General features: G+C 41.1%; 2 protein-coding genes across 4 annotated transcripts in view; both read left to right on the top strand.

Moving 5' to 3' along the window:
* The window catches only part of xpa (xeroderma pigmentosum, complementation group A), a 30739-nt gene extending 7175 nt beyond the window's left edge, over positions 1-23564 (top strand). For all 3 annotated transcript variants that reach the window (XM_059970029.1, XM_059970028.1, XM_059970030.1), the window contains exons 3-8: positions 11141-11365; positions 12068-12178; positions 12687-12792; positions 20305-20470; positions 22805-22922; positions 23320-23564. In XM_059970029.1, coding sequence (XP_059826012.1) covers positions 11185-11365; positions 12068-12178; positions 12687-12792; positions 20305-20470; positions 22805-22922; positions 23320-23471 — 834 coding nt within the window. In that variant the 5' untranslated portion in view covers positions 11141-11184 and the 3' untranslated portion in view covers positions 23472-23564. The remainder of the gene's footprint in view (positions 1-11140; positions 11366-12067; positions 12179-12686; positions 12793-20304; positions 20471-22804; positions 22923-23319) is intronic.
* On the top strand, positions 16202-19670 carry LOC132393706 (uncharacterized). Its single transcript, XM_059969110.1, has 2 exons — positions 16202-18737; positions 18789-19670. Exons 1-2 carry the CDS (start codon positions 18339-18341, stop codon positions 19509-19511), a joined length of 1122 nt encoding a protein of 373 aa, XP_059825093.1. The 5' UTR covers positions 16202-18338; the 3' UTR covers positions 19512-19670.
* Positions 23565-23985: the final 421 nt, after the last annotated feature.

The raw sequence follows: 23985 nt of genomic DNA, 5'->3' as shown, positions 1-23985 counted from the left end.
GTTTAGCATGATTTTCTGTATGCTTCACATTGCTTTACACAATCTCCCACATGTTTGCTCAGACCAGGCCACCACATGGATTTTTCAAACCCTGGGTGGATTTGACTCATTTTGGCAAGCATAGACGCAGGAATAATGTTTGGAGCCCTTTAGCAGCAAACCATCAAGAATGGTGTGTGTCTCTCTTTTAAGCCAGTAAGGCCTGAGTTTGGGAACTCCCTTTAGAACAGTTGGCCATCCATCCATCCACGGTATTGCATAATCTTGCTGTAGATCTGGTCCTTTCTCAACCTAGTGTGAACTCCATCCAGTTTCCTGATGCAGGAAAGCTTTCACCTACCTGAGCTGAGTAGATGTTGGTTTCTTCCAACATTTCTTGCATGGCATCCTTGACAGTGTCCAGTGGTGGGAAATATTTGCCTGGGAGATGTTCAATGTCATAAGCTTCATTCTGAATCTTTGCAAATGTGGAGTTAAGTCTTTGAAGTGTTTCGAGCTGAGGAGTCTGATAAGTGACTTGATGTCTGTTTCAAGTAGTGCCTATCAAGTAGCAGCTGAAGCCCACATGAGAGTCTGTCTTCCTCTCGACTTGGGCATTACACTGTTCAGAAGGAGTCAGTGTTTTTGATGCATGTGCGACCGGTTTCCATACACCCCTGCAATTTTGCATGTGCGCTCCCCTAGGCCAAAGGAAGAGGCATCTGCTAAGACCTTGGTTGCTTTGTTCAGATCAAAGAACAACAATGTTGGTGGAAAGATAAGTTCCGCTTTAAGTGATGAGACTTCTCCTCTGGTGCAACCCAGGTCCAAATGTCTTCTCTGGGAGAGGATATCACATAGTGGCTTTGTTTTCTTTGCCAAGTCTGGAATGAACTTTCCCAGCTGGTTTACCATGCCAAGGAAACTGCAGATCTCTGATACATTTGTAGATTGTTCCATGTTCTGAACTCCTGCCAGTTTATCTGAATGTGGTTGAAAGAAGATTATAGCTGGGAGCTTAATGCCCAAGGATGCACATTGTATCAAAAAGACAGACAGGAAGGCAGAGGGGGTGGTGTTGCTATGTGGTAAAAGATGAAATCAAATTATTAGAAAGAGGTGACATAGGGTTGGAAGGTGTTTAATCATTGTGGATAGAGCTAAGGAACTGCAAGGGTAAAAAGACCCTGATCAGAGTTGTTTACAGACCCCAAGCAGTAGTAAAAAAGTGGTCTACAAATTACAACAGGAGATAGAAAATGCTTGCCAAAAGAGCAATGTTACAATAGTCATGGGGGATTTCAATATGCTGGTAGATTGGGAAAATCAGGTTGGTACTGGGTTCCAAGAAGACGAATTTCTAGAATGCCCACGAAATGGCTTTTTAGAGCAGCTCATGGTTCAGCCTAGTTGGGGATCAGCTATTCTGGATTTAGTGTTGTGCAATGAACTGGAATTGATTAGAGAGCTTGTAGTGAAAGAACCCTTAGGGGTCATGTGATCAGAATATTATCAAATCCACCCTAAATTTTAAGAAGTTAGAGTCAGGTGTATCAGTATTACAGTGGAGTAATGGGAATTATAGAAGCATGAGAGAGGAGTTGGCCAGAATTAATTGGAAAACAGCATTGACAGAGATGATAGCAAAGCAGCAATGGCTGGAATTTTTGGAAGGCACAGGATATATACATCCCAAAGTGGAGGAAGTGGTCTAAAGGCAAGATGACACAACCGTGGCTAATAAGGGAAGTCAAAGCCAACATAAAACCCAGAAGCGCATATAGTAAAACAAAAATTAGTGCGAAATTAGAGAATTGGGAAGCTTTCAAATAACAATAGAAGGCATCTAAAAAGTAATTACAAAGGTAAAGATGGAATGCAAAAGTAAGCTAGCATTCTTACTTTAGAATAGAGGGGCGTCCTGTTCGAATGAAGATGTGGAATTACTTTAGCCAGAGAGTGGTGAATCTGGGCAACTGCGGAGGCCAAGTCTGTATGTATTTAAGGCAGAGGTTGATAAATTCTTGATTGATCAGGGCATGAAGGAACATGGAGAGAAGGCAGGAGATTGGGGCTGAGAGGAAAATTGGATCAGCCATGGTGATAATGACCACCGATATTGCATTGGTGCCATTTCACTTATTTTGTTGGACAGAGCTCTTTGACATAGAATGGAGACTTGCCACATCTTCTGCAGTTGGACATTTTACCTGCTCTGTTTCGCTGCCTGTTTTGTTTGAGCTGAGCTCTACTGTCCCCTCTCTCTGTAGTCTTTCTGTCTGCACATTTCATTTTCCTGTGAAATATTTTGTTGAATTTGTCTTGCACAATTTTGTACTCCTTTTCCTGAGCATCTGTCAGTCCTAATCCATCCATGATGTCATCTGCTTTGTCACCATGGAGTAAATCAGTGTACTGACTTGATGCCCTTCTGAAATCAAATGTTTCGGGACTTTATTAGGTAAGTAAATATAGATAATGGAGGTGTTTGCTCCATTTTCCTGTTTGTTTGTTTGTTTATTTATTTGGACAACAAAATTTGTCTTTTCACTCCGAGAGTTTGACTGACTTCTCTGCTATATTTGTGTCTCTGTGCACATACCCAGGCTAGTGGCCCACAGATCATTACACTGTGTCCACTTTTGGTTGTAGCCTGAAGATGTTGCTTAGCAACACTGGCCAGTTCTCGGCTCAGTTAGCAAACTAGCATAGGCAGATTAGGTTGATGTCTGAGGATATTTTTCACAGATATATACAGTGTACTACAAAAACACATTTACTGTAAAGTCTTTCTTGTGGGGGATCTCACTTGGTCAGTAGCAAGAATTCATCAACGATCAACCACTTCTGACACCATATTGTGTTCGATATTGTGGGATTGTGTAGAGCAAACACAAAGAGGCCAGCAGACTACAGTTCAGCATTCAGCACCATAATTCTCTCCTGACTTGACAAGAAGCTCAGAGACCTCAGCCTTGTGTAACAGGATCCTGGCCTTCCTGGCAGATCACCAGCAGGTGGTAAGACTGGGCTCCCTCACCTCTGACCCTCTGACCCTCAACACAGGTGCCCCTCAGGGCTGTGTACTTAGCCCCTTCCTTTAACTCTCTGTATACCCATGACTGTTGCCACCCACAGCTCCAATCTGCTAATTAAATTTGCTGACAACGCTATGTTGTTTAGCCTAATCTCAAATAATAATGAGACAACCTACAGAGATGAAGTCATCACCCTGACACAGTGGTGTCAAGAAAACAACCTCTCCCTTGACGTTGCAAAAACAAAGGAGCTGGTTATGGACTACAGGAGGAGTGGAAGCAGGCTAGCCCCTATAGACATCAGTGGATCTGGGGCTTGGGGTTGAACAGCTTGAAGTTCCTCGGCATAAACATCACCAAGGATCTCACATGGTTTGTACATACCAGCTTTGTGGTGAAAAAGGCACAACAGTGCCTCTTTCATCTCAGACAGTTGAAGAAGTTTGGTATGGCCCCCTAAATTCTAAGTACCTTCTATAGGGGCATGATTGATAGCATCTTGACTGGCTGCATCACTACCTGGTATGGGAACTGTACCTCTCAATCACAGGACTCTGCAGAGAGTGGTGCAGACAGCTTAGCACACCTATAGATGTGAACTTCCCAATATTCAGGACATTTATGGAGAGGGGTGTGTAAAAAGGGCCTGGAGGATCATTGGAAACCCAAGTCACCGCAACCACAAACTACTACCATCCAGGAAATGGTACCTCAACATAAAAGCTGGGACTCTGGGACAGCTTCTTCCACAAGGCCATCAGATTGCTTAATTCATGCTGACGCTACTGTATTTTTATGTTATATTGACTATCCTGTCGTACATAATATTTATTATAAATTACTATAATTGCACATTTGAATGGAGACATAACAAAGATTTTTACACATGTATATGAAGGATGTAAGTAATAAAGTCAATTCATTGCAGGATATTCCTTTGAATTTAATTGATAACATTGCTTATACAGTATGTCAACTCTTCCCATGTGGGAGTGACTAACTGAGTGTCATAGGAACTACTCTATTAACTACCATAACAAGGACAAGTAAAATTCAAAATTAAAGTATTTGACTATCCAGAAGGAAAGAATTTATTGGGATATGAGCAGAGAGCAGGGAAGTGGGACAAGCAGGATTGTTTTACAGGTTTCTGATGAGGGGTTTCAACCTCAAGTATCAACTTGAGGTTTATTCATTTCCGTAGATGCTGCCTGACCTGCCAAGCTCCTCCAAAGTTTTTTGTGTGTTACGAGGGGTGATTGGTAAGTTTGTGGCCTAAGGTAGAGGGAGATGAGTTATTAACTTCAAACTTATTGCAGAACCATTCAGAGCTGAACTGCACGTGCATGTAACAAGAGCAGTATAATTCACCTCCTTCTACCTTAGGCCACAAACTTATCAATCACCCCTGCTTCGAACCGCTTTCTGGAGGTCCAAGACGCCGACTTCTACAAAGAAGGGATCCGTATGCTCCACAACCGCTGGACTAAGTGTGTAGATGTAGGAGGGGACTATGCTGAAAAATAAATGTGCTAGTTTTTCTAAAATTGACAACGCCTACCTTAGTCCATGAACTTATCAATCACCCCTCGTATTACATTGAGTTGGTGTGCCAAATGGCCTTTTGGAATTCTATGTCTGTTGCATTAGTCATATGTGTTTCATTGATTCTCTTTGTTTTAAAAACAAAATGCAAAAGATATTGAACGGATGTAGGTATTAAGTGCTTTTGGGACCTGTTTATCTCAGGATCTCTTGCTTCAGTTGACTAATTGTCAAATAAATTTGCATTCCCAAAATCACATTTTTACAGATACCTTCAAATTAGAGATTTTCTACGTTTCCAATTAGCTACTTTTCCTATAGGTCCTGATAAAAATTTACTGGACGATCTTTTAAATTTAAAACCTTTTGTTAATGGTTCTATTACCGGTATCTATAACTTGTTGATTGATTCTAGACAAGACTTCTTAGATAAAATAAAAAAAGCTTGGGAGGATGACCTAAATTGTCAGATTTCTGATGATAGATGGAATAAAATTCTTAAACGGGTTAATGAATCATCTTTCTGTGCTCGTCATTCTCTTCTACAATTTAAAGTGGTTCATAGAGCTTACATTTCTAAACAGAAGTTCTCTAGTTTTTCCCCGAATGTTTCTCCACATTGTAATAAATGCAACTCTGCTGATGCCTCTTTAATTCACATGTTTTGGTTTTGCCCTACAATTGAAAAGTTTTAGCGGAAAGTATTTCATACCTTCTCTCAACTTTTTAGGGTCCAATTTGACCCAAATCCCCTTACTGCCTTGTTTGGTATTATTGCAAATGAAGATATAACTTTAAATACTCCTAACCTACAGGTTTTAGTTTTTACCTCTCTTTTAGCAAGAAGAGCAATCTTGCTTAAATGGAAGGAGTCTACCCCTCCTACACATCTTCAATGGCTACGTGATATTATGTCGTATTTAAATTTAGAAAAGATCTGCTGCTCAGTCTTAAATTCAAAACAATCTTTTTATGATATTTAGGGACCTTTCCTAAATTACTTTTCCAATTTATAAAGTTTAACAGTGCACAGACTTTTATGTATATTTTTATCTTCTCTTCTTAAGTGAATATGTTTTTTTTCTAATTATCCATTGTCATCCATCAGCTTTTTTCTTTGGTAGTTGGTAGGGGTTGACTTTTTTTATATATAAAAAAATTTCTTTTATGATGTATGACCTATCTTTAAATTTTTGATTATAGAGTGGTATACCTTTATGTGTTATGCAATAACATTTTGATCAATTTTATTACAATATATGAATGTACACAAGTTATGTTGAGATGTATCTATGTGTTGCACTCTGTAAATCTTTTTTCTTATGAATTAAAAATATTGTAAAAAGAAAGAAAGAAAGAACGGATCAGGTGGCGTCTGTGTAGAGAGAAATGATGGTTAGTTGTTCAGCTCAAAGATCTTAAAAGATGGTGCTGGCAATGTACGGGGATCATAAGACATAGGAGCAGAATTAGGCCATTCAGCCCATCGAGTCTGCTCCACCATTCTATCATGGTTGATCCCGGATCCCACTCAACCCCATACACCTGCCTTCTCACCATATCCTTTGATTCCCTGACTCATCAGGGAATCATCAACTTCCACCTTAAGTATACGTACAGACTTGTCCTCCACCACAGTCTGTGCCAGAGCATTCCAAAGATTCTCTACTCTGGCTTAAAAAAAATTCCCCTTACTCTGTTCTAAAAGGTTATCCCTCAATTTTGAGGTTGTGTTGTCTAGTTCTGGATACCTCCACCAGAGAAAATATCCTCTCCACATCCACCTTATCTAGTTCTTTCAACATCCGGTAGATTTCAATGAGATCCCCATGCATTCCTTTAAATTCCAATAAGTACAGGCCCAAAGCTGCCAAACTCTCCTCATATGTTAACCCCTTCATTCCTGGAATAATCCTCGTGAACCACCTCTGGATTCTGTCCAATGCCCACACATCCCTTCTGAGTTATGGGGCCCAAAACTGTCGACAATACTCCAGTGTAGCCTGACTAGTCTCTCATAAAGATTCAGCATTATCTCCTTGTTTTTATAGTCTATTCCCCTTGAAAGAAATACCAGCGACCATCCTGTTGTACATAATCTTTATTATAAATTGCACATTTAGTCAGAGATGTAACAAAGATTTTTACTCATATATATGAAGGATGTAAGTAATAAAGTCAATTCAATTCACTCATTGGTTTCCTTCACTCACCTCAACACTGAACTGACTACATAACCTGTAGACTCACTTTCAGGAACTCTGCTTTTGTTGTGTATGGTTTTTCATGTATTCTGTTGTATTTCTTTGTTTTCCTGTGGGTGGCTGCAAGAAAATAAATCTCATGGTGGTATATGGTATACATACTTTGATAATAAATTTACTTTGAATTTTTTGTCGAAACTGGTGGAATGACAAAAGCATGCTGTGAATTGTAGAGGGAGGAAGGAGTGGAGGGAACTGGTCGGATAAGACTGGTTTTCTGAAATTACTGACTTCAGTATTCTGTCCTGAGGTGTGTAATTTGTCTAGACAGAAGATAAGGTGGTGTTTCTGAAGCTAACTTTGGGCAACAGTCTGGAGCAACAAACAAATCTGCTGAAGGAGTTCTGCACCTTGGGCAGTGTCTGTGGATAGAATTTAATCCAAAAAGGCGCTAGGAGTGAAACTTCTCTAGTCAAAGAGTTGACTGGGTACGTTAATGTAGGTAAGATTTCTTGTGTAGAGTCTCCTTATACTTGTGTATCTCGCACTTGGTCATATATCTATGAATAAAATTCCATTCAGAGGCTATTTGGTCTATCAGTTGAGACATGGTGTGCAGGCCCTTCTCCCATCCTTTAGCGCACCTGATATTCCACCCTGGGTAGCCTCCAACCGATAGCAAGAATGTCAATTTCTCTCACATGATAAATGCCCTCCCTCCCACCTTCACCGTTCCCTGTTCCTGTTTCCCTTTCTCACATCTGCCCATCACTTCCCTCTGGTGCTCCTCCCGCTTACTTTTTACTTAACACCTACCATCTTGTACATCTTCCTCCACTCCCCACCACCTTCTTACTCTGACTTCCTGATGAAGGGTCTTGGCCTGAAACGTCAACTGTTTATTCATTTCCATAGATGCTGCCTGACCTGCTGAGTTTCTCCAGCATCTTGGAATTCCAGGATCTGCAGATTTTCTTGTGTTTTTGAGTTTGAATATTCAGACTTTGGGCTATGAGAAACATGGAGTAACTTTGAATAATCTGTGCAGATGTACCTTGTCTGTTTAACTGATGGACTGTAAAACTAAGAGATTCACTCATGTTTAGTAGAGATGATAGGGGAAGAAGTTGGAAAAACATACTTATCTGGAAATAAGAATGAATTTGTAGTCTTAAAATACAATGTATGGAAAACAGGAGGCATCTGGAGAGTATGTGAAAGAATGTATCCTTGGATCAGTAATTGCAAGGAAAAGACAGTCAGCCTGAGACAGAGTTGAGAAAACAGCTTGTCATGAAGCAGGCCAGTTTGCAAGTGTGTGGGTAATAACCCAGTTAGTAACAGAAAGTAAATGTAACAGTGCATGTTAACTAATTGGTATATGCAAATATTAATTAAGTCATTTAATGGAACTCTTGAGTGTGATTATTTGTCTGGAAGCGTCAGGATTACAGATGTCAGAAGGCTATTGTGATACACTCGTGACGGCGAATTTCTTCAGTGATTCCTTCACTTGTTGAGAAATGACAGATTTTGAAATGACTCATTGTTCTTGATTTCGACATTGGTTCCATTTAATGGTTGGGGGAGAATCTGAATGTTTAATACAGGACCAATCTTTTCGTCTGTTTCATTAAAGGCATCAGTGTCATTTGGAACTCTGCCTTTGCATGTGCACATATGTAGAAACCATCTTGCCCTGGTCTCAGGATAATTTTGCTTCAGGATTGCAGCTGAAGGTCAAGATGAAGGGCCTTGACCTGAAATGTCAAATGTTCATTTGTCTTGAGAAACGATTTATTTATTTATTTATTTATTGGGATACACCTTAGAATAGCCCTTTATGGCCCTTCAAGCCACACTGCCCGGCAACCCCAGACTTAACCACAGGACAATTCACAATGACCAATTAACCTACTAACTGGTATGTCTTTGGAATGTGGGAGGAAACTGGAGCTCCTGGAGAAAACCCATGCATTCCACAGTGTGGACTACAGATGATGCCAGAATTGAACACCGAATTCGGACACCCTAAGCTATAATACTATCTTGCTAACTGCTGTGCTACTTCCAGCATCTTGTGTGCTGCAGAAACCATATGTCCTATCAGCTAACTCCTTTCTAAGAGGAAACCTGTTGGAGATGAGGTGCAATATTACGATAAGGAAGATTGAGAAAAAGATTGGTATAATTACTTGCTGCCCATAGGTTGTACAAGATAAGGCCTATGGTAGATCTCCTGCTTAGAATTAATGTGTGTTCTTGCCTGAGCAGACAGAATGGTGGTGAATTTCTGAGAACATTCAAACTTGGGAAAAATTCTGTACAATCTCTTGATTGATGAAGGTTTTGCCAGGTGGAAAAAACATGTACAATGTATAGTGCAGATCCATTTTCTTCTAAGATGTGCCACAAGGTATGAATATCATGTTCATTTTATCTCTTGATGGATTGAATTTTCATTGTGACTCAGGGAGGATTGACAACCCTGATGTTCCAGCTGGTGAATTTTATGCTGTAGAAAATGACTGTACAGTTTATTTTAATGCAAGGTGACTGTTGCACTTGATCTACTACATGACCTTGACAGAGAAAACTCTTGGTGCAGTGGCAGGGAAGTGCAAGATAACTGGAGATTGTAGTAGCTATATTCAAGCTATGTTATTACTGTGCCACCTAGTCTGTATCATTCTGCCATCGAAGTAGTTCTCTGTTATTCATGTTTGCTGCACACACATCTGCAATCCTTTCCTGTTCCTCTTCTATTATCACACTGCATTTGGAGTAAACAAGTTCTTTATGCTTCCTGGAATTGCTAGTGGGTCCACAGTATCACTATATGTCATTGATTTTGATTGTCCCCTTGTAGAATGCCCAGTATTCCTGCACCCATTCAGTAAAAATGATAGTTCCAGTATTGGGAGGCAATAAATCTTACAAGTTTCAGTTACTTAAAACTGCAGACACCTTCCTCTGACTTTCAAATACCCTACAATAAATATTTCTCAACTTTCACATTCAATCAAGTCCCTGGCTCCTGTGGACTTTTTCCTTTTTCTTTTTGGAGCAAAGCACAAGACCTCAATATGTACAATTCACTCCTGACTGTTAGCATCTGAAAGCACTGTATTCCTGGGGGGTGGGGGTGGGGAAGGCTGTCTTCCTTGCTCCTCAAACTCATTGACCACTAACTCCTCTTTGGATATCTTCCGCACGTATGAATTTTTCATTTGGAGTCTCTACATGGATGAGGATTCCTATGTAGTAGATCTCAAATATAAATATTTACATTTAATGGCTTGTTTCAGTAATAATTCACTAGTCTATGGATATTACATGCTATATACTAAATGTATGTAGAAAAGGTTTTAGATATGGAAAACAACCTTTCTCAATTAGGTTTGCTCATAATTTCTGTTGTATTTTTCCTTTTATCACCCTTTTGCATAGAACAGTACAGTGCAGGAACAGGCCCTTGGCTAACAATACTGTGCAAAATCAATTTAATGAATATTTAAATGGAAAACTAAACTCCTCTCTTCTGCCTACACAATGTTGACATCCTTCCATTTTCCTTATATTCATGTGCCTAACTAAACACTCCCAAAAATCTGAGCACCTAAAACTCTCTGTGCGAAGAGGAAAAACAGAACTTGCCTCTCACATCTCCTTTAAAATGACCTCCTCTCACCTTAAATGCATGCCTTCTGGTATTAGATATTTCAAACCTGGCAAAAAAAATAGTCTGCCTACTCTATGCCACTCATAATCTTATAAACCTGTCAGATCTTCAGATCTCTCCTCAGCTTCTGCTGCTATAGAGAAAACAACCCAATTTTCTTCCTCGTTTCATAGGTAGTATGTCTTGTCCATTGTCATTTATTATCCTTTCCACTTTCCACCTTCTCAGATCTTGATGAGATCAGAACTTTGGCCTGAACATCTTGCATATTCAATTCACCTGATGAGAGGCTAATGAACTGATGTGACTGCCACAGAAAGTGGACCATGTCAGAAAACTAAACTAAATCTACTGTTCAAAAATAGTTATCAACAGGAATCTTAGTATAGCTTGCCTTTGTTTTTGTTGCGATAAATCACTCCTTCCTTTTCTGTGTTTCCTGTGGATGGTTTTGGGGGATTTTTTCTGGCCTTGGTTGAAAACAACCACAGCAATTGTATCCCCCTCCAACTATGCTAGTTCTGAACTGTTACACAAACAACACAGTGCCTTTGGTGTTTCCAGGCATCGTTTTAAAAATGAACGTTTTGCTTATCAATTAAATGAGCTTTGTTGTAAGCTTTGCTCTTGTAAATGTCATAAGTGTTGATTTTTCTCATCATTTGACCTTTATTTCAAAATACTCTTTTCAGCTGGTTACAGTATTAAGACAAAATAAGGCTTCCATTTACAAGGCATGGATTTGGAGGGGAAAGGTGGATCATCAGTCTCTCCAGAAGGGGAAGGAGAGGCAAAGGCAAACCAGAAAAGACACTTGGCTCCCTATATGCTGGCCAAGATTGAGCGGAACCGGCAGCGAGCACTGCTTCTGAGGCAAGCCAGACTGGCAAGCAGGCCTTACACTCCTGTTGGCACAAGTGAGTACACCATTGGTTTGCAAGCCTTATTGTGCAGAAATGCTGATGTTTCAGTATCTGTCTCAGTGTAAGCTCTTTTTAGCAGACTGGAGCACTGGTTCCCACAGTCCCTGAAGCTTACCTAGTACTACTTTTTGAGGTCCTTTCACTTAGTAGGGGCTTGTTTCTAATCTCAAAACTTACTAGGTTAACTGGAAAATGGATTATATCACTATATAACACCCAAAAATAAGTGAACTAAAATGTATTGGTGTGTTACCTGGAAAAGGAAAATCCAGCAGACCGTAGTCCAAATGATGTTAGATTTACAAAGCTTTCTGTATCTTTTCCCAGATATTGCCATCTTATTTGCAATATCTTGGCTAGACAAGATGGTCCTGAGTCTGTTCCATGTTTATAATCAGAATTGAGACAAAAACAGAGAGATTTCCTGCCATTTGGGAATTGCAGTATGCTCGTTATGTGTTGCTAAGTTACTTATCTGCATTTGCACCATTTTTTTACAGTTCCTGATCTTTACAGTTACTGTATAGATTTGCTAAGTATGCCTACAGAAAACGTATCTCAGTTGTGTGTGATGACATGTATGATAATAAAATTGAAGTTTGAGTGATCTGCATGTGTGAGCAGATATTGTCCAATACAGTGTTCAATATTATGATTTGTCCTATAGGTTGTTATATTTGTCTTTCTCATTTACAGGTAGCAACATTCTAAAGCCCGAATCCAAAATAGTAGATACAGGAGGAGGATTCTTTTTGGAAGAGGAGCAGGAAGAGATACAGGAAGTAAATAAAGTTGTACATCAACCAGGTATATTTAGCTCTAATGTTCTAAAATGCTATTAGAGATTATTTAAATGAAATGTTACATTACCTCATGAAGTACTGAGGTTTGCACAGTATTATCTCTATATTGGAGCAAGTATTCCATTTTATACCTCAGGATTTAGGATATCCTAAACCCATTTCCTTGGCTGATGTGGCCAGTGGCTAGTGTGACTGTACCAAGGATGGGGCAAGAGGTGTCTGTTGAAGCATGTGAGAGAGTTGTTTGAGAAGCAATACACTCTTTCTGTTGTGCTGGTGTACTCCCAATAAAACAAACCTGAATTCTCCACGCAATCCTAAATATTTCTTTGCCATTGTGAGAAGTCACTGGCCAGGAACCCCTGTGTTGGTGGGGATATTGTAAATTGAAGTCAAGTCCTCATGTTTGCACCCAAAAGACACATATTCTCAGTACCTTTTTATTGCCCAGGTACAGGCTACCATTTCAGAATACCATCGTGTCTCGCTCAAAATGTGAATCTGTCTCACAGGACCTGTTATGGAATTTGATTACTTATTCTGTGAAGAATGTGGCAAAGAGTTCATGGATTCATTTCTCAGCAGTCACTTTGATCTTCCTGTCTGTGACAACTGCAGGTATTATTGGTTTATCACTGGGGTGTGGGAATGCTATGTTTTTGTGGGAGGAAGTATTCATATATAACATGAAAATTGAGTATTTTGATGCACGGAAACTGTAGAGGACTGACTGCAGGAACAAATAGAAGAATATAATGGCTTCTGTAGATTTGAAGGGGTGTGTTACCCCACAGAGTAAATTTAATATAATCAGAAATACTCTGGCTATTAACTAATTTATTATTTATATTCCAAAGATGGGAAGTTTATATATTTTTTTGGCTGTGAACTTCACTGGCAAGACTACTATTTATTGCCAATCTGCAATAGCCTGAGAAAAGCTGAACCATGGATAGTAGCTTACTATTGAATTTCTTACTAGGTCAATTAAAAGCCAATCACTTGGACATGAGGAAGTAACAGTTTAAAAACAAGGGACAGAAAGGCACTCTATTAAACACTACATGTACTCAGATAAATGGGTAGACTTATTCATGGTCCAAGTATAAATAAATAGGTATTAAAAGATAGACATATAATTGCAAATTAACCAATGTCTGAAGAGTAAAAAGGAAGAGTAGGACCTCTAATAATAAAGGGTGGGATAAATATGGTAGAGATAGAAGATCTTGGCCCAGCAAATCAAGAAGGGGAGTCAGTTTTGGTGGAGTTAAGAAACAGAGTGGTAGAAACGTTGGTAGGTGCAGATCAAAAAGTTGAAGCACTTTTGTTGAGTTCTATCAAAAATAAACCTGTAAACAAAGGCTATTACAGATATAGAGAAAGCAAAAGCTAAGGTGGGTCCCTTACAGACAGAAGGAAAAATAAGATTGAGGAATAAGATTTTTATTTAATTTTCCGCTGTTTCCTTCCTTCAAGAGAAAAATTGCAAAAAGTCAGCTGCAAGTAGTAAACAATAACATTCTAGATCATTGAGCAACTGCAGGAATTTGTATTAGTTTAAAAAAGGTTTTGGAAAAATTAATGTTGATATTAACCTATAAATTAGTAATATTTGGGCAGGGTCAACATGAAATCATGAAATGACAGTATTAATCAAAGGTCTTTTACAGATTTTTTACATTATAACTAGCAGAACAGATAAAAGGGGATCAGTGCACGTGGTGTATTTGAACTTGCAGAAGGTCTTTGATAAAGTGTCACGCATAGTTATCAAACAAAATTAAAGTACATGGAATTAGGATCAATATAGTCATACAGCACGAAAACAGACCCTTCAGCCCATCTAGTCCAGGCCAAACTATTTAATCTGCCTTGTCCCATCAACCTGCACCTGGTACATAGCCTTCCATACCCCTCCCATTAATGTGCTGTACTGTTGCTGCAGAAAGCTAATTTTCATGGCATTTATAACCTGTCTACACTCCATGTAATATACGGGGAAAGATTATTGATTGATTAATATATGAATAAACACTCCTTTTCTGGTTGGGTGGTTTATGACTTCTGGTGCTAGACCCCCAGCAGTTCACAGTATCTTTCACAAATTCAGATTGAGGGGGCCAAGTATATTCTAACACAATTGCTGTTGATAAAATTGTTTGGTCATATGGCCATGGCAGAGGCTTCGAGGAGATTTCAGATAGTGAATAGGTGAGATCATGGAATATAATGAAAAAAAATTGTTACATATCCACTTTGGTAGAAAGATTTTAAAAAATGGTAAGATGCTGTTCAGTGTCTCTATATATGGATCACGGAAAGTTAACAATCAGGAACAGAGCAAATAGGAAAACAATTGTGATGTTGGTCTTTATTGCAAGATTTGAACACAAAAGCAATAGTGCTAGACTACAATTTTATTGGGAACGTGTGCCTGAAAGTTAGAAGAATGAGAAATGATCTCATTAAAACAGACAATTCTTATGGAGCTTATCAGTGGTAGATTGAGGATGTTTCAACTGGCTGAGATGCATGGAATCAGGGTCTAAGTTCCAAAAAAAGTGTTTGGGAGAAAAGCCCGATTCATGATTTTATTGAACAGGCATTTTATTCCTATATTCGGATCCTAAATTGGCCTCTGAAAGATTTGGCAGCCAGTAGGTGGATCTCCATCCTGATTTAGTGACTGTAAAAGCCGTGAAGGATTTTAATAATTTAACTCTCTTTGACATTGAGATACTTAAAAAATTAAGTAAAATGAACCTTTTAGAATGAAAAGGTTGGTAAAATGTTATATGAATTAGTATTTTACAGAAATAACAAAATGCAATGCCTTTTTTAAAAAATATATTCACCCCTTCCCTCCCCCCAGAAGTTTTCATGTTTTATTGTTTTACAACATTGAATCACAGTGGATTTAATTTGGCTTTTTGACACAGATCAACAGAAAGTGACCATTCCATGTCAATGTGAAAACAGGTTTCTACAAAGTGATCTAAATTAATTACAAGTGAGACACAAAATAATTGATTGCTTAAGTATTCATCCCACTTTAATATGACACACCAAGTCATCCCTGGTGCAGCCAATTGATTTTAGAAGTCAGATAATTTGTTAAATGGACATCACCTTGTGTGCAGTCAAGGTGTTTCACCTGTATCTGGAAGGTCCAACTGCTGGTGAGTCAGTATCCCGGCAAAAACTATACCATGAAGACAAAAGATCACTTTAAGCAACTCTGCAAAAAGGTTGTTGAAAAGCACAACTTAGGAGATGGATACAACAAAAGTTCCAAGTCACTGAATATTCCTTCGGAGTATAGTTAAGTCAATCATCAAGAAGTGGAAAGAATATGGCACAGCTGTAAATCTGCCTGGAGCAGGCCATCCTCAAAAACTGAGTGACTGAGCAAGAAGGGGACTAGTAAGGGAGGCCACCAAGAGACCCGTGACATCTCTGGAGGAATTACAAGTTTCAGTGGCTGAAATGGGAGAGACTGTGTATACAACAACTGTGGCCAGGGCTCTTCACCAGTCACAGCTTTATGGGACAGTGGCAAAGAGAAAGCCATTAATGGAGGGAAAAAAACATAAAGTTTTGGCAGCAAACACAAGGAAATCTGCAGATGCTGGAAATTCAAACAACTCGCACAAAATGCTGGTGGAACACAGCAGGCCAGACAGCATCTATAGGAAGAAGCACTGTTGACGTTTCGGGCTGAGACCCTTCGTCAGGACTCACTGAAAGGAAAGATACTAAGAGATTTGAAAGTAGTTGGGGGGGGGGGGGGGATATGCAAAATGATAGAAGAAGACCAGAGGGGGTGGGATGAAGCCAAGAGTTGGATAGGTGATTGGCTAAAGTGATACAGAGCTGGAGAAGGGAAAGGATCATAGATCGGGAGGCCTCGGGAAGGGGAGGAGCACCAGAGAGAAATGGAGAACAAGCAGGGTGATGGGCAGAGAGTGAAAGAAAACAAACAACTAAATATGTCAGGGATGGGGTAAGAAGGGGAGGAGGGGCATTAACGGAAGTTAGAGAAGTCAGTGTTAATGCCATCAGGTTGGAGGCTACCCAGCAGGTATATAAGGTGTTCCTCCAAACTGAATGTGGCTTCATCTTGACTGTAGAGGAGGCCATGGATAGACATATCAGAATGGGAATGGGACGTGGAATTAAAATGTATGGCCACTGGGAGATCCTGCTTTCTCTGGCAGACCGAGCGTAGGTGTTCAGCGAAATGGTCTCCCAGACTGCGTAGGCTCTCGCCAGTATATAAAAGGCCACACCAGGAGCACCAGAGAGAAATGGAGAACAAGCAGGGTGATGGGCAGAGAGTGAAAAAAAAACAAACAACTAAATATGTCAGGGATGGGGTAAGAAGGGGAGGAGGGGCATTAATGGAAGTTAGAGAAGTCAATGTTCATGCCATCAGGTTGGAGGCTACCCAGCAGGTATATAAGGTGTTCCTCCAAACTGAATGTGGCTTCACCTTGACAGTAGAGGATGCCATGGATAGACATATCAGAATGGGAATGGGACGTGGAATTAAAATGTGTTGCCACTGGGAGATCCTGCTTTTTCTGGCAGGCCGAGCGTAGGCGTTCAGTGAAACGGTCTCCTAGTCTGCGTCGGGTCTCACCAATATATAAAAAGCCACACCGGGAGCACCAGACGTAGTATACCACACCAGCCGACTCACAGGTGAAGTGTCGCCCCACCTGGAAGGATTGTCTGGGGCCCTGGGAATTGTCTGGGTGAGGGAGCAAGTGTAAGGGCAGGTGTAACACTTGTTCCGCTTACAAGGATAAGTGCCAGGAGGGAGATCGGTGGGAAGGGATGGGGGAGGGACACGAGTGGACAAGGGACTCCAGCACCATCACCACGTGTTCCAATGACCATGGACAGCTTCAAAGCGATTGCGCAACCACTGACTGCGACTCCAGCTTTGAACGCCAGGCTGGGTCTTCACATGCTGCGATTGTGTCTCCTGTCTCTCCCCCTTCCCCCACCACCGTTCTGCAATCCCCTCTCCCTCAGATCCCATTGTCAGCTCCTGGGCCCTCAGAGGCTCCATTTCCTCTCACCCCAACCCTTCTCTCTCCACCGACACTACCAGCCTCCCTCCCCCCTCTGATCCTATCTCTCATCCGTGCTGGGTCTTTACCATTCCCTTTGACCTTCAACTCTCTGAGGCAGAGCGCTGTCCTCAGTAAGGGCCTCAGCTTTGTTCCCCTTAGCCCACACCTCAGCGAGTTCAGCGTACGCCATGACACTGAATTCTTCTTCTGCCGGCTCTGTCTCCGAGCATACTTCTTTGGCAAGGACTCTCCCACCCCCACTGATGACCCTTTCTCCCTTCTTCAACACTCCTCTTCATGGACACCCTACTCTGGTCTTCTGCCTGCTCTGGATCTTTTTATTGCTAATTGCCAACGGGACATCAACCGTCTCGACTTCACCACACCCTGTTCCAATTCCAACCTCACACCTTCCGAACTCTCTGCTCTCTGCTCCCTCCGCACCAATCCCAACCTCACTATAAAACCTGCTGATAAGGGGGGGAGCTGTTGTTGTCTGGAGTACTAACCTCTACCTGGCCAAGGCACAGCGACAACTCTGATACCTCCTCTTGTTTACCCCTTGATCATGACCCCACTAAGGAGCACCAGGCCACTGTCTCCTATACCATCACCAACCTTATCAGCTCTGGGGATCTCCCATCCACTGCCACCAACCTCAGTTCCCAGACCCTGCACTTCCTGTTTCTACCTCCTACCCAAGATCCACAAACCTGCCTGTCCAGGTAGACCTATTGTCTCAGCTTGCTCCTGCCCCACCAAACTCATTTCTGCACACCTTGACACTGTCTTATCCCTTGTTCAATCTCTTCCCACCTATCTTCATGTCACTTCTCACACTTTGAATTTTTTCAAAGATTTTAAGTTCTCTGGCCCCCACTGCCTTATTTTCACCATGGACGTCCAGTCCCTATATACCTCCTTCCCCCACCCAGTCTCAAAGCTCTTCACTTCTTTTTGGATTTCAGACCTAACCAATTCCCTTCTACCACCACTCTCCTCTGTCTAGCAGAATTAGTTCTTACTCTCAATAATCTCTCCTTTGGCTCCTCCCACTTCCTCTAAACCAAGGGTGTAGCCATGGGTATGGGTATGGGTTCCAGTTATGCCTGCCTTTTTGTTGGCTTTGTGGAACAGTCCATGTTCCAAGTCTATACGGGTATCCATCCCCCTCTTTTCCCTCGCTACATTGATGACTGCATTGGCGCTGCCTCCTGCACGCATGCTGAGCTCGTCAACTTTATTAACTTTGCCTCCAATTTTCACCCTGCCCTCAAATTTACCTGGTCCATTCCCGACACCTCCCTCCCCTTTCTTGATCTTTCTGTCTCCATCTCTGGAGATGGCCTATCTACTGATATCTACTGTAAGCCTACAGACTCTCACAGCTACCTGGACTATTCCTCTTCCCACCCTTGCAAAAATGCTATCCCCTTCTCACAATTCCTCCGTCTCCGCCGCATCTGTTCTCAGGATGAGGTTTTTCATTCCAGGATGAAGGAGATGTCTTCCTTTTTTTCTCAGGATGAGGCTTTTCATTCCAGGACGAAGGAGATGTCTTCCTTTTTTAAACAAAGGGGCTTCCCTTCTTCCACCATCAACTCTGCTCTCAAATGCATCTCTCCCATTTCCCGCAAATCTGCCCACCACCCCACTTGGGATAGGGTTCCCCTTGTCCTCACCTACCACCCCACCAGCCTCCAGGTCCAACATATAATTCTCTGTAACTTCCGTCACCTCCAACAGGATCCCACCACCAAGCACATCTTTCCCTCCCACCTTTTTCTGCTTTCTGCAGGGATCGCTCCCTATGCAACTCCCTTGTCCACTTATCCCCTCCCCCCCCATCCCTGTAAGTGGAACAAGTGCTACACCTGCCCTTACACTTTTTTCCTCACCACCATTCAGGGCCCCAGACAGTCCTTCCAGGTGAGGCGACACGTCACCTGTGAGTCGGCTGGTGTGGTCTACTGCATCCGGTGCTCCTGGTGTGGCCTTTTATATACTGGCGAGAGCCTACGCAGACTAGGAGACCGTTTCGCTGAACACCTACGCTCGGTCCGCCAGGGAAAGCAGGATCTCCCAGTGGCCATACATTTTAATTCCACGTCCCATTCCCATTCTGATATGTCTATCCATGGCCTCCTCTACAGTCAAGATGAAGCCACATTCAGTTTGGAGGAACACCTTATATACCTGCTGGGTAGCCTCCAACCTGATGGCATTAACATTGACTTCTCTAACTTCCGTTAATGCCCCTCCTCCCTTCTTACCCCATCCCTGACATATTTAGTTTGTTTTTTTTTCACTCTCTGCTCATCACCCTGCTTGTTCTCCATTTCTCTCTGGTGCTCCTCCCCTTCCCGAGGCCTCCCGATCTATGATCCTTTCCCTTCTCCAGCTCTGTATCACTTTAGCCAATCACCTATCCAATTCTTGGCTTCATCCCACCCCCTCTGGTCTTCTTCTATCATTTTGCATATCCCCCCCCCCCACCAACTACTTTCAAATCTCTTAGTATCTTTCCTTTCAGTGAGTCCTGACGAAGGGTCTCAGCCCGAAACGTCGACAGTGCTTCTCCCTATAGATGCTGCCTGGCCTGCTGTGTTCCACCAGCATTTTGTGTGTGTTGTATGAAATTTTGGCTAAAGTTTGTCAGAAGGCATGGAGACTCTGAATTCAGTTGGAAGAAGATTGTATGGTCTGATTAAACCAAAGTTGATTGTTTGGCCATCAGATTAAATGCTATGTTTGGGGTAAGCCATACACTGCACATCAACAAAAACACAGCACCCCTACTGTGAAGCATGTTGGTGGTTGCATCATGCTGTGGTGATGCTTCACCACAGGCCCTGGTAGACTTGTGAAGGTAGAGGGTAAAATGAATGCAGCAAAATATGGGGCAATCCTGGAGGAAAACCTGATGCAGTCATTCATACTCATTTATTCTTGGGGCTTTGGTTTGATCTGTTGCAAAAGGGTAAACTTTAGATACTTCCACCACCAACCAAAACCACCATTAACAACTTTTCTGATTTAATCACAGAGATAATGAAGAGAAACACAAACTAATTACCCGAACAGATGCAAAGCAGGAATTTCTGCTTAAGGACTGTGACTTTGACCAGAGAGCTCCTCCCCTCAGATATATTTTAAGGAAAAACCCACACAATACTCAATGGGGTGAAATGAAACTTTATCTGAGGCTCCAGGTCAGTATATTATATATTGTTTACTCTGCAAAGAAACACAATGCACAAAACCCATTTTCTGGATATGGTGGAGGGGCCCCAAGCTGCTAATTTCCAAAGAGAACAAATTTATGCTTGTCATATAAAAAATTCTAATTTGAGCTGAAGCTGTGCTTGATCATAGCTATCGTATTAAAATCAGTTCAGGTAAATGGATGTTTACCTTGTCTTATTCATGTAAGATTTGCTAATTTAATTAAATATTTCTGAGATTCACAGCAGTGCTCAGTCAAGACAGACTAGAGAACTCATCTAGTGAGACCTTATGGATGGAACTGAGGAATAAGCAATGTAGGACCACGTTAATGGGACTATATTATAAACTACCCAATAGTCTGCGGGATTTAGAGGAACAAATCTGTAAAGAGATCGCAGACGGTTGCAAGAAACATAAGGTTGTGATAGTAGGTGATTTTAACCTTCCACATGTTGGCTGGGACTCCCATACTGTAAAAGGATTAGATGAGATAGTTTGTCAAATATTTTCAGGTAAGTTTCCTTAATTATTACACAGAAGTCCCAAAAAGAGAGAGTGTGCAAAGCTTGATCTCCTATTAGGGAATGAGACAGGGCAGATGACAGAAGTTTGTGTAAGGGAATATTTTGCATCTAGTGATCATGCTATTAGTTTCAAGGTAATAATGGAAAAGGATTTGACTGGTCCTCTGGTTGAGATTCTAGATTGCCAAAAGATGGTATCAGAAAGGATTGGGCATGTGTGATTGGGACAAGCAGCTTTCTAGCAAAGATGTACTTGATAAGTGGGAGGCCTTCAAAAGTGAATTTTTGAGAGTACAAAGCTTGTATGTGCCTGTCAGAATAAAAGCCAAGGATAACAAGTTTAGGGAACCTTGGTTTGAGAGGTATTGAGGCCCTGATTAAGAAAGAAAAATGAGGTGCATAGCAGGTATAGGCAGGTAAGAACAAATGAGGTACCTGAGTATAATAAATGCAAGATAATACAAGAGTTAAGTCTGGAGGGCTAAAAGAAGGCACGAGGTTGCTATACCAGGAATAGGTGAAAGAGAGTCCCAAGAGCTTCTATAGATGTGTTGGAACAAAAGGATTGCAAGGGTCAAAATTGGTCTATGCGTGGAGCCTAAACAGATGGGGGGGAGATCTTAAATGGATTTTTGTATACGTATTTATGTAGATGGACGTGGTCTATAGAAGTGACGCAAAGCAGCAGTGCGGTCATAGACCCTAGACGGATTAGAGGAGGAGGTATTTGCTGTCTTGAGGCAAATCAGGGGAGACAAATCTCCAGGTCCTGAAAAAGTGTTCCCTTGAACCCTGTAAGAGGCAAATGCAGAAATTGTTGGGGCCCTAGAAGAGATATTTAAATCATCCTTAGTGACAGGTGAGGTCCCAGAGGATTGGAAGATAGCTAAATGTTCTGTGTTTAAGAAAGGTCATAAGAATAAACCAGGAAATTATCGGCCAATGAGCCTGACATCAAAGGTGGGCAAGTTATTGGAAGATATTCTGAGAGACCAGTTATTTAGACAGACAGCAATTGATTAGGGATAGTCAGCCAGCGTGACTTTGTGCATGGTAGGTCATGTCTAATCAGTTTTATGGAGTTTTTCCAAGGATATTACCAGGAAAGTTGATGAAGGCAAGGCAGTGGACGTCTACTGGGACTTTAGACAAGGTCCTGCATGGGGGGCTGGTCAAGAAGGTTTAGTTACTTGGCATTCAAGATGAGATACTAAGTTGGATTAGACATTGGCTTTGTAGAAGCCAGAGAGTGGTAGCAATGGTTGCCTCTCCGACTGGAGTCCTGTGATTAGTGGAGAGTCGCAGGGATCGGTACTTGGTCTGTTGTTGTTTGTCATCTGTATCAACGAACTGGATGTTGATGTAGTCCACTGAGGTTGGGAGCACCAAACTTAGATGACCCCCATCAAATTCGCAGGTGAAATGTTCAAGGACTGTTTAGGGCCATAAATGGAGGTGAATGGGCAGGTGTAGCATTTCTGTCATTTGCAGGGATATATGCCAGAGAAGGGAGGAGGGAGGAGGGATGAATGGACAAGAGAATCACTGAGGGAGTGATCCCTGTGGAAAGTGGTATACTTTCCACAAGGACTGTTAATAAATTACCTTAGATGTGTCATTACAACTACACCCATGTAAATGAATAGAATTCGGCACCTTTTGCTATAGAAACCTTATCCATACCCCTCTCCTCAAACTATTCATTCTTTAAAATGCTGCCACAACTTTAATATCCTAATATCTTCATTAAACAAGCAGGAGAGCAATTGCTCATCATTCTGCTTCTGTTTCCAGGTAATAAGACGGTCCCTAGAAGTGTGGGGTAGTGAAGAAGCTTTGCAACAGGCCAAAGAAACACGGCAAGAGAACAGAGAGAAGATGAAGCAAAAGAAGTTTGATAAAAAAGTGAAAGGTGAGTGAGCTTAGATTAACCTCCATATCCCACAGTAGTAATGAAATCTGTACCTAGGCACCAGGTCATCAGAAGCTTGTGAATATAGTGTGGAATGCTGCATGCTAGTTAACTGCAATTTTATCTAAGAAAAGGAATTCTAGCAAATAAATCAAGTTAATAAAATCAAGTTTCCCATCACTACTTTGTTACAGTTTTAATATGGATGATATTAGAACAAATAATGCCCTCAACATTTAAAACTTGCTTTGCTCTTCATTTTGGAAATAATAGCAGAAATTCCATAATAGTTGGCAATTCATGATTTATTTACAGTTCATAAAGCATCAGCAGTTTGCATCTTTCCTACAGTTATGAGGCTTTTAAGCCTGTGTAATTAGGTCTTACCTGTCTGTAGAGCTTCGCCGAGCTGTGAGGAGTAGTCTGTGGAAAAAGGAATCAGCTGCACACCAACACGAATATGGCCCTGAAGCTTATGTTGAAGAGGAGGATGTGTACAAGAAGACCTGTACAACTTGTGGCCACCTTCTAATATATGAAAAAATGTAACCTGATCTAATAACTCGTGTATAAAATATACAGCTTTGTCACTTCAATTATTTTGTTTTTTTTTATTTTCAATAAATCATGAATTTGTGTGGAGTTGACACTTGTTTAATTTTTTTTTAGCATTATAATTGTCTATTGCAGTATTTCAAATTATTTTGTCACATCCACAGATTTTGAAACATTGAACTGGTCCTGTTATTAAATTAGTAGAAAACCACATGATGGGTTAACAAATCCCACCATAACACTTATAATGCATATGAATACACTTTAGTTGTGAAATTAGATGGCATCAGTAAGTGATCATGAAGCTATCAATTTATTCATATGGCTGATAATTGAATGAATTGGTGACACTCTTCACTGTTCCAGAATTGCAGATAAACTTTGTAAGTCTATTGTAACTCTAGAAAGGCCTCGTCAACCAGGAAGCAAGTGATCTAAGAAGTTGAGAGCAAATAGCAAATATTGTTGGTGACTGTGTCTAGTTCAATCCCTGCAGAAGAGGCAAGCA

Source organism: Hypanus sabinus, chromosome 5, assembly GCF_030144855.1.
Source record: "Hypanus sabinus isolate sHypSab1 chromosome 5, sHypSab1.hap1, whole genome shotgun sequence".
NCBI classification, from domain to species: Eukaryota; Metazoa; Chordata; class Chondrichthyes; order Myliobatiformes; family Dasyatidae; genus Hypanus; species Hypanus sabinus.
The sequence above is the reverse complement of the archived record's forward strand: the minus strand, read 5'-3'. Positions and strand labels throughout refer to the sequence as shown.

What these genes read in the sequence shown, in the direction of transcription:
- LOC132393706 (XM_059969110.1), top strand. Translation starts at nt 18,339, where the DNA reads ATGGGTATGGGTATGGGTTCCAGTTATGCCTGCCTTTTTGTTGGCTTT. An exon ending in GCATCTGTTCTCAGGATGAG is followed by an intron (nt 18,738 to 18,788) that starts GTTTTTCATTCC and finishes TCTCAGGATGAG; the next exon opens with GCTTTTCATTCCAGGACGAA.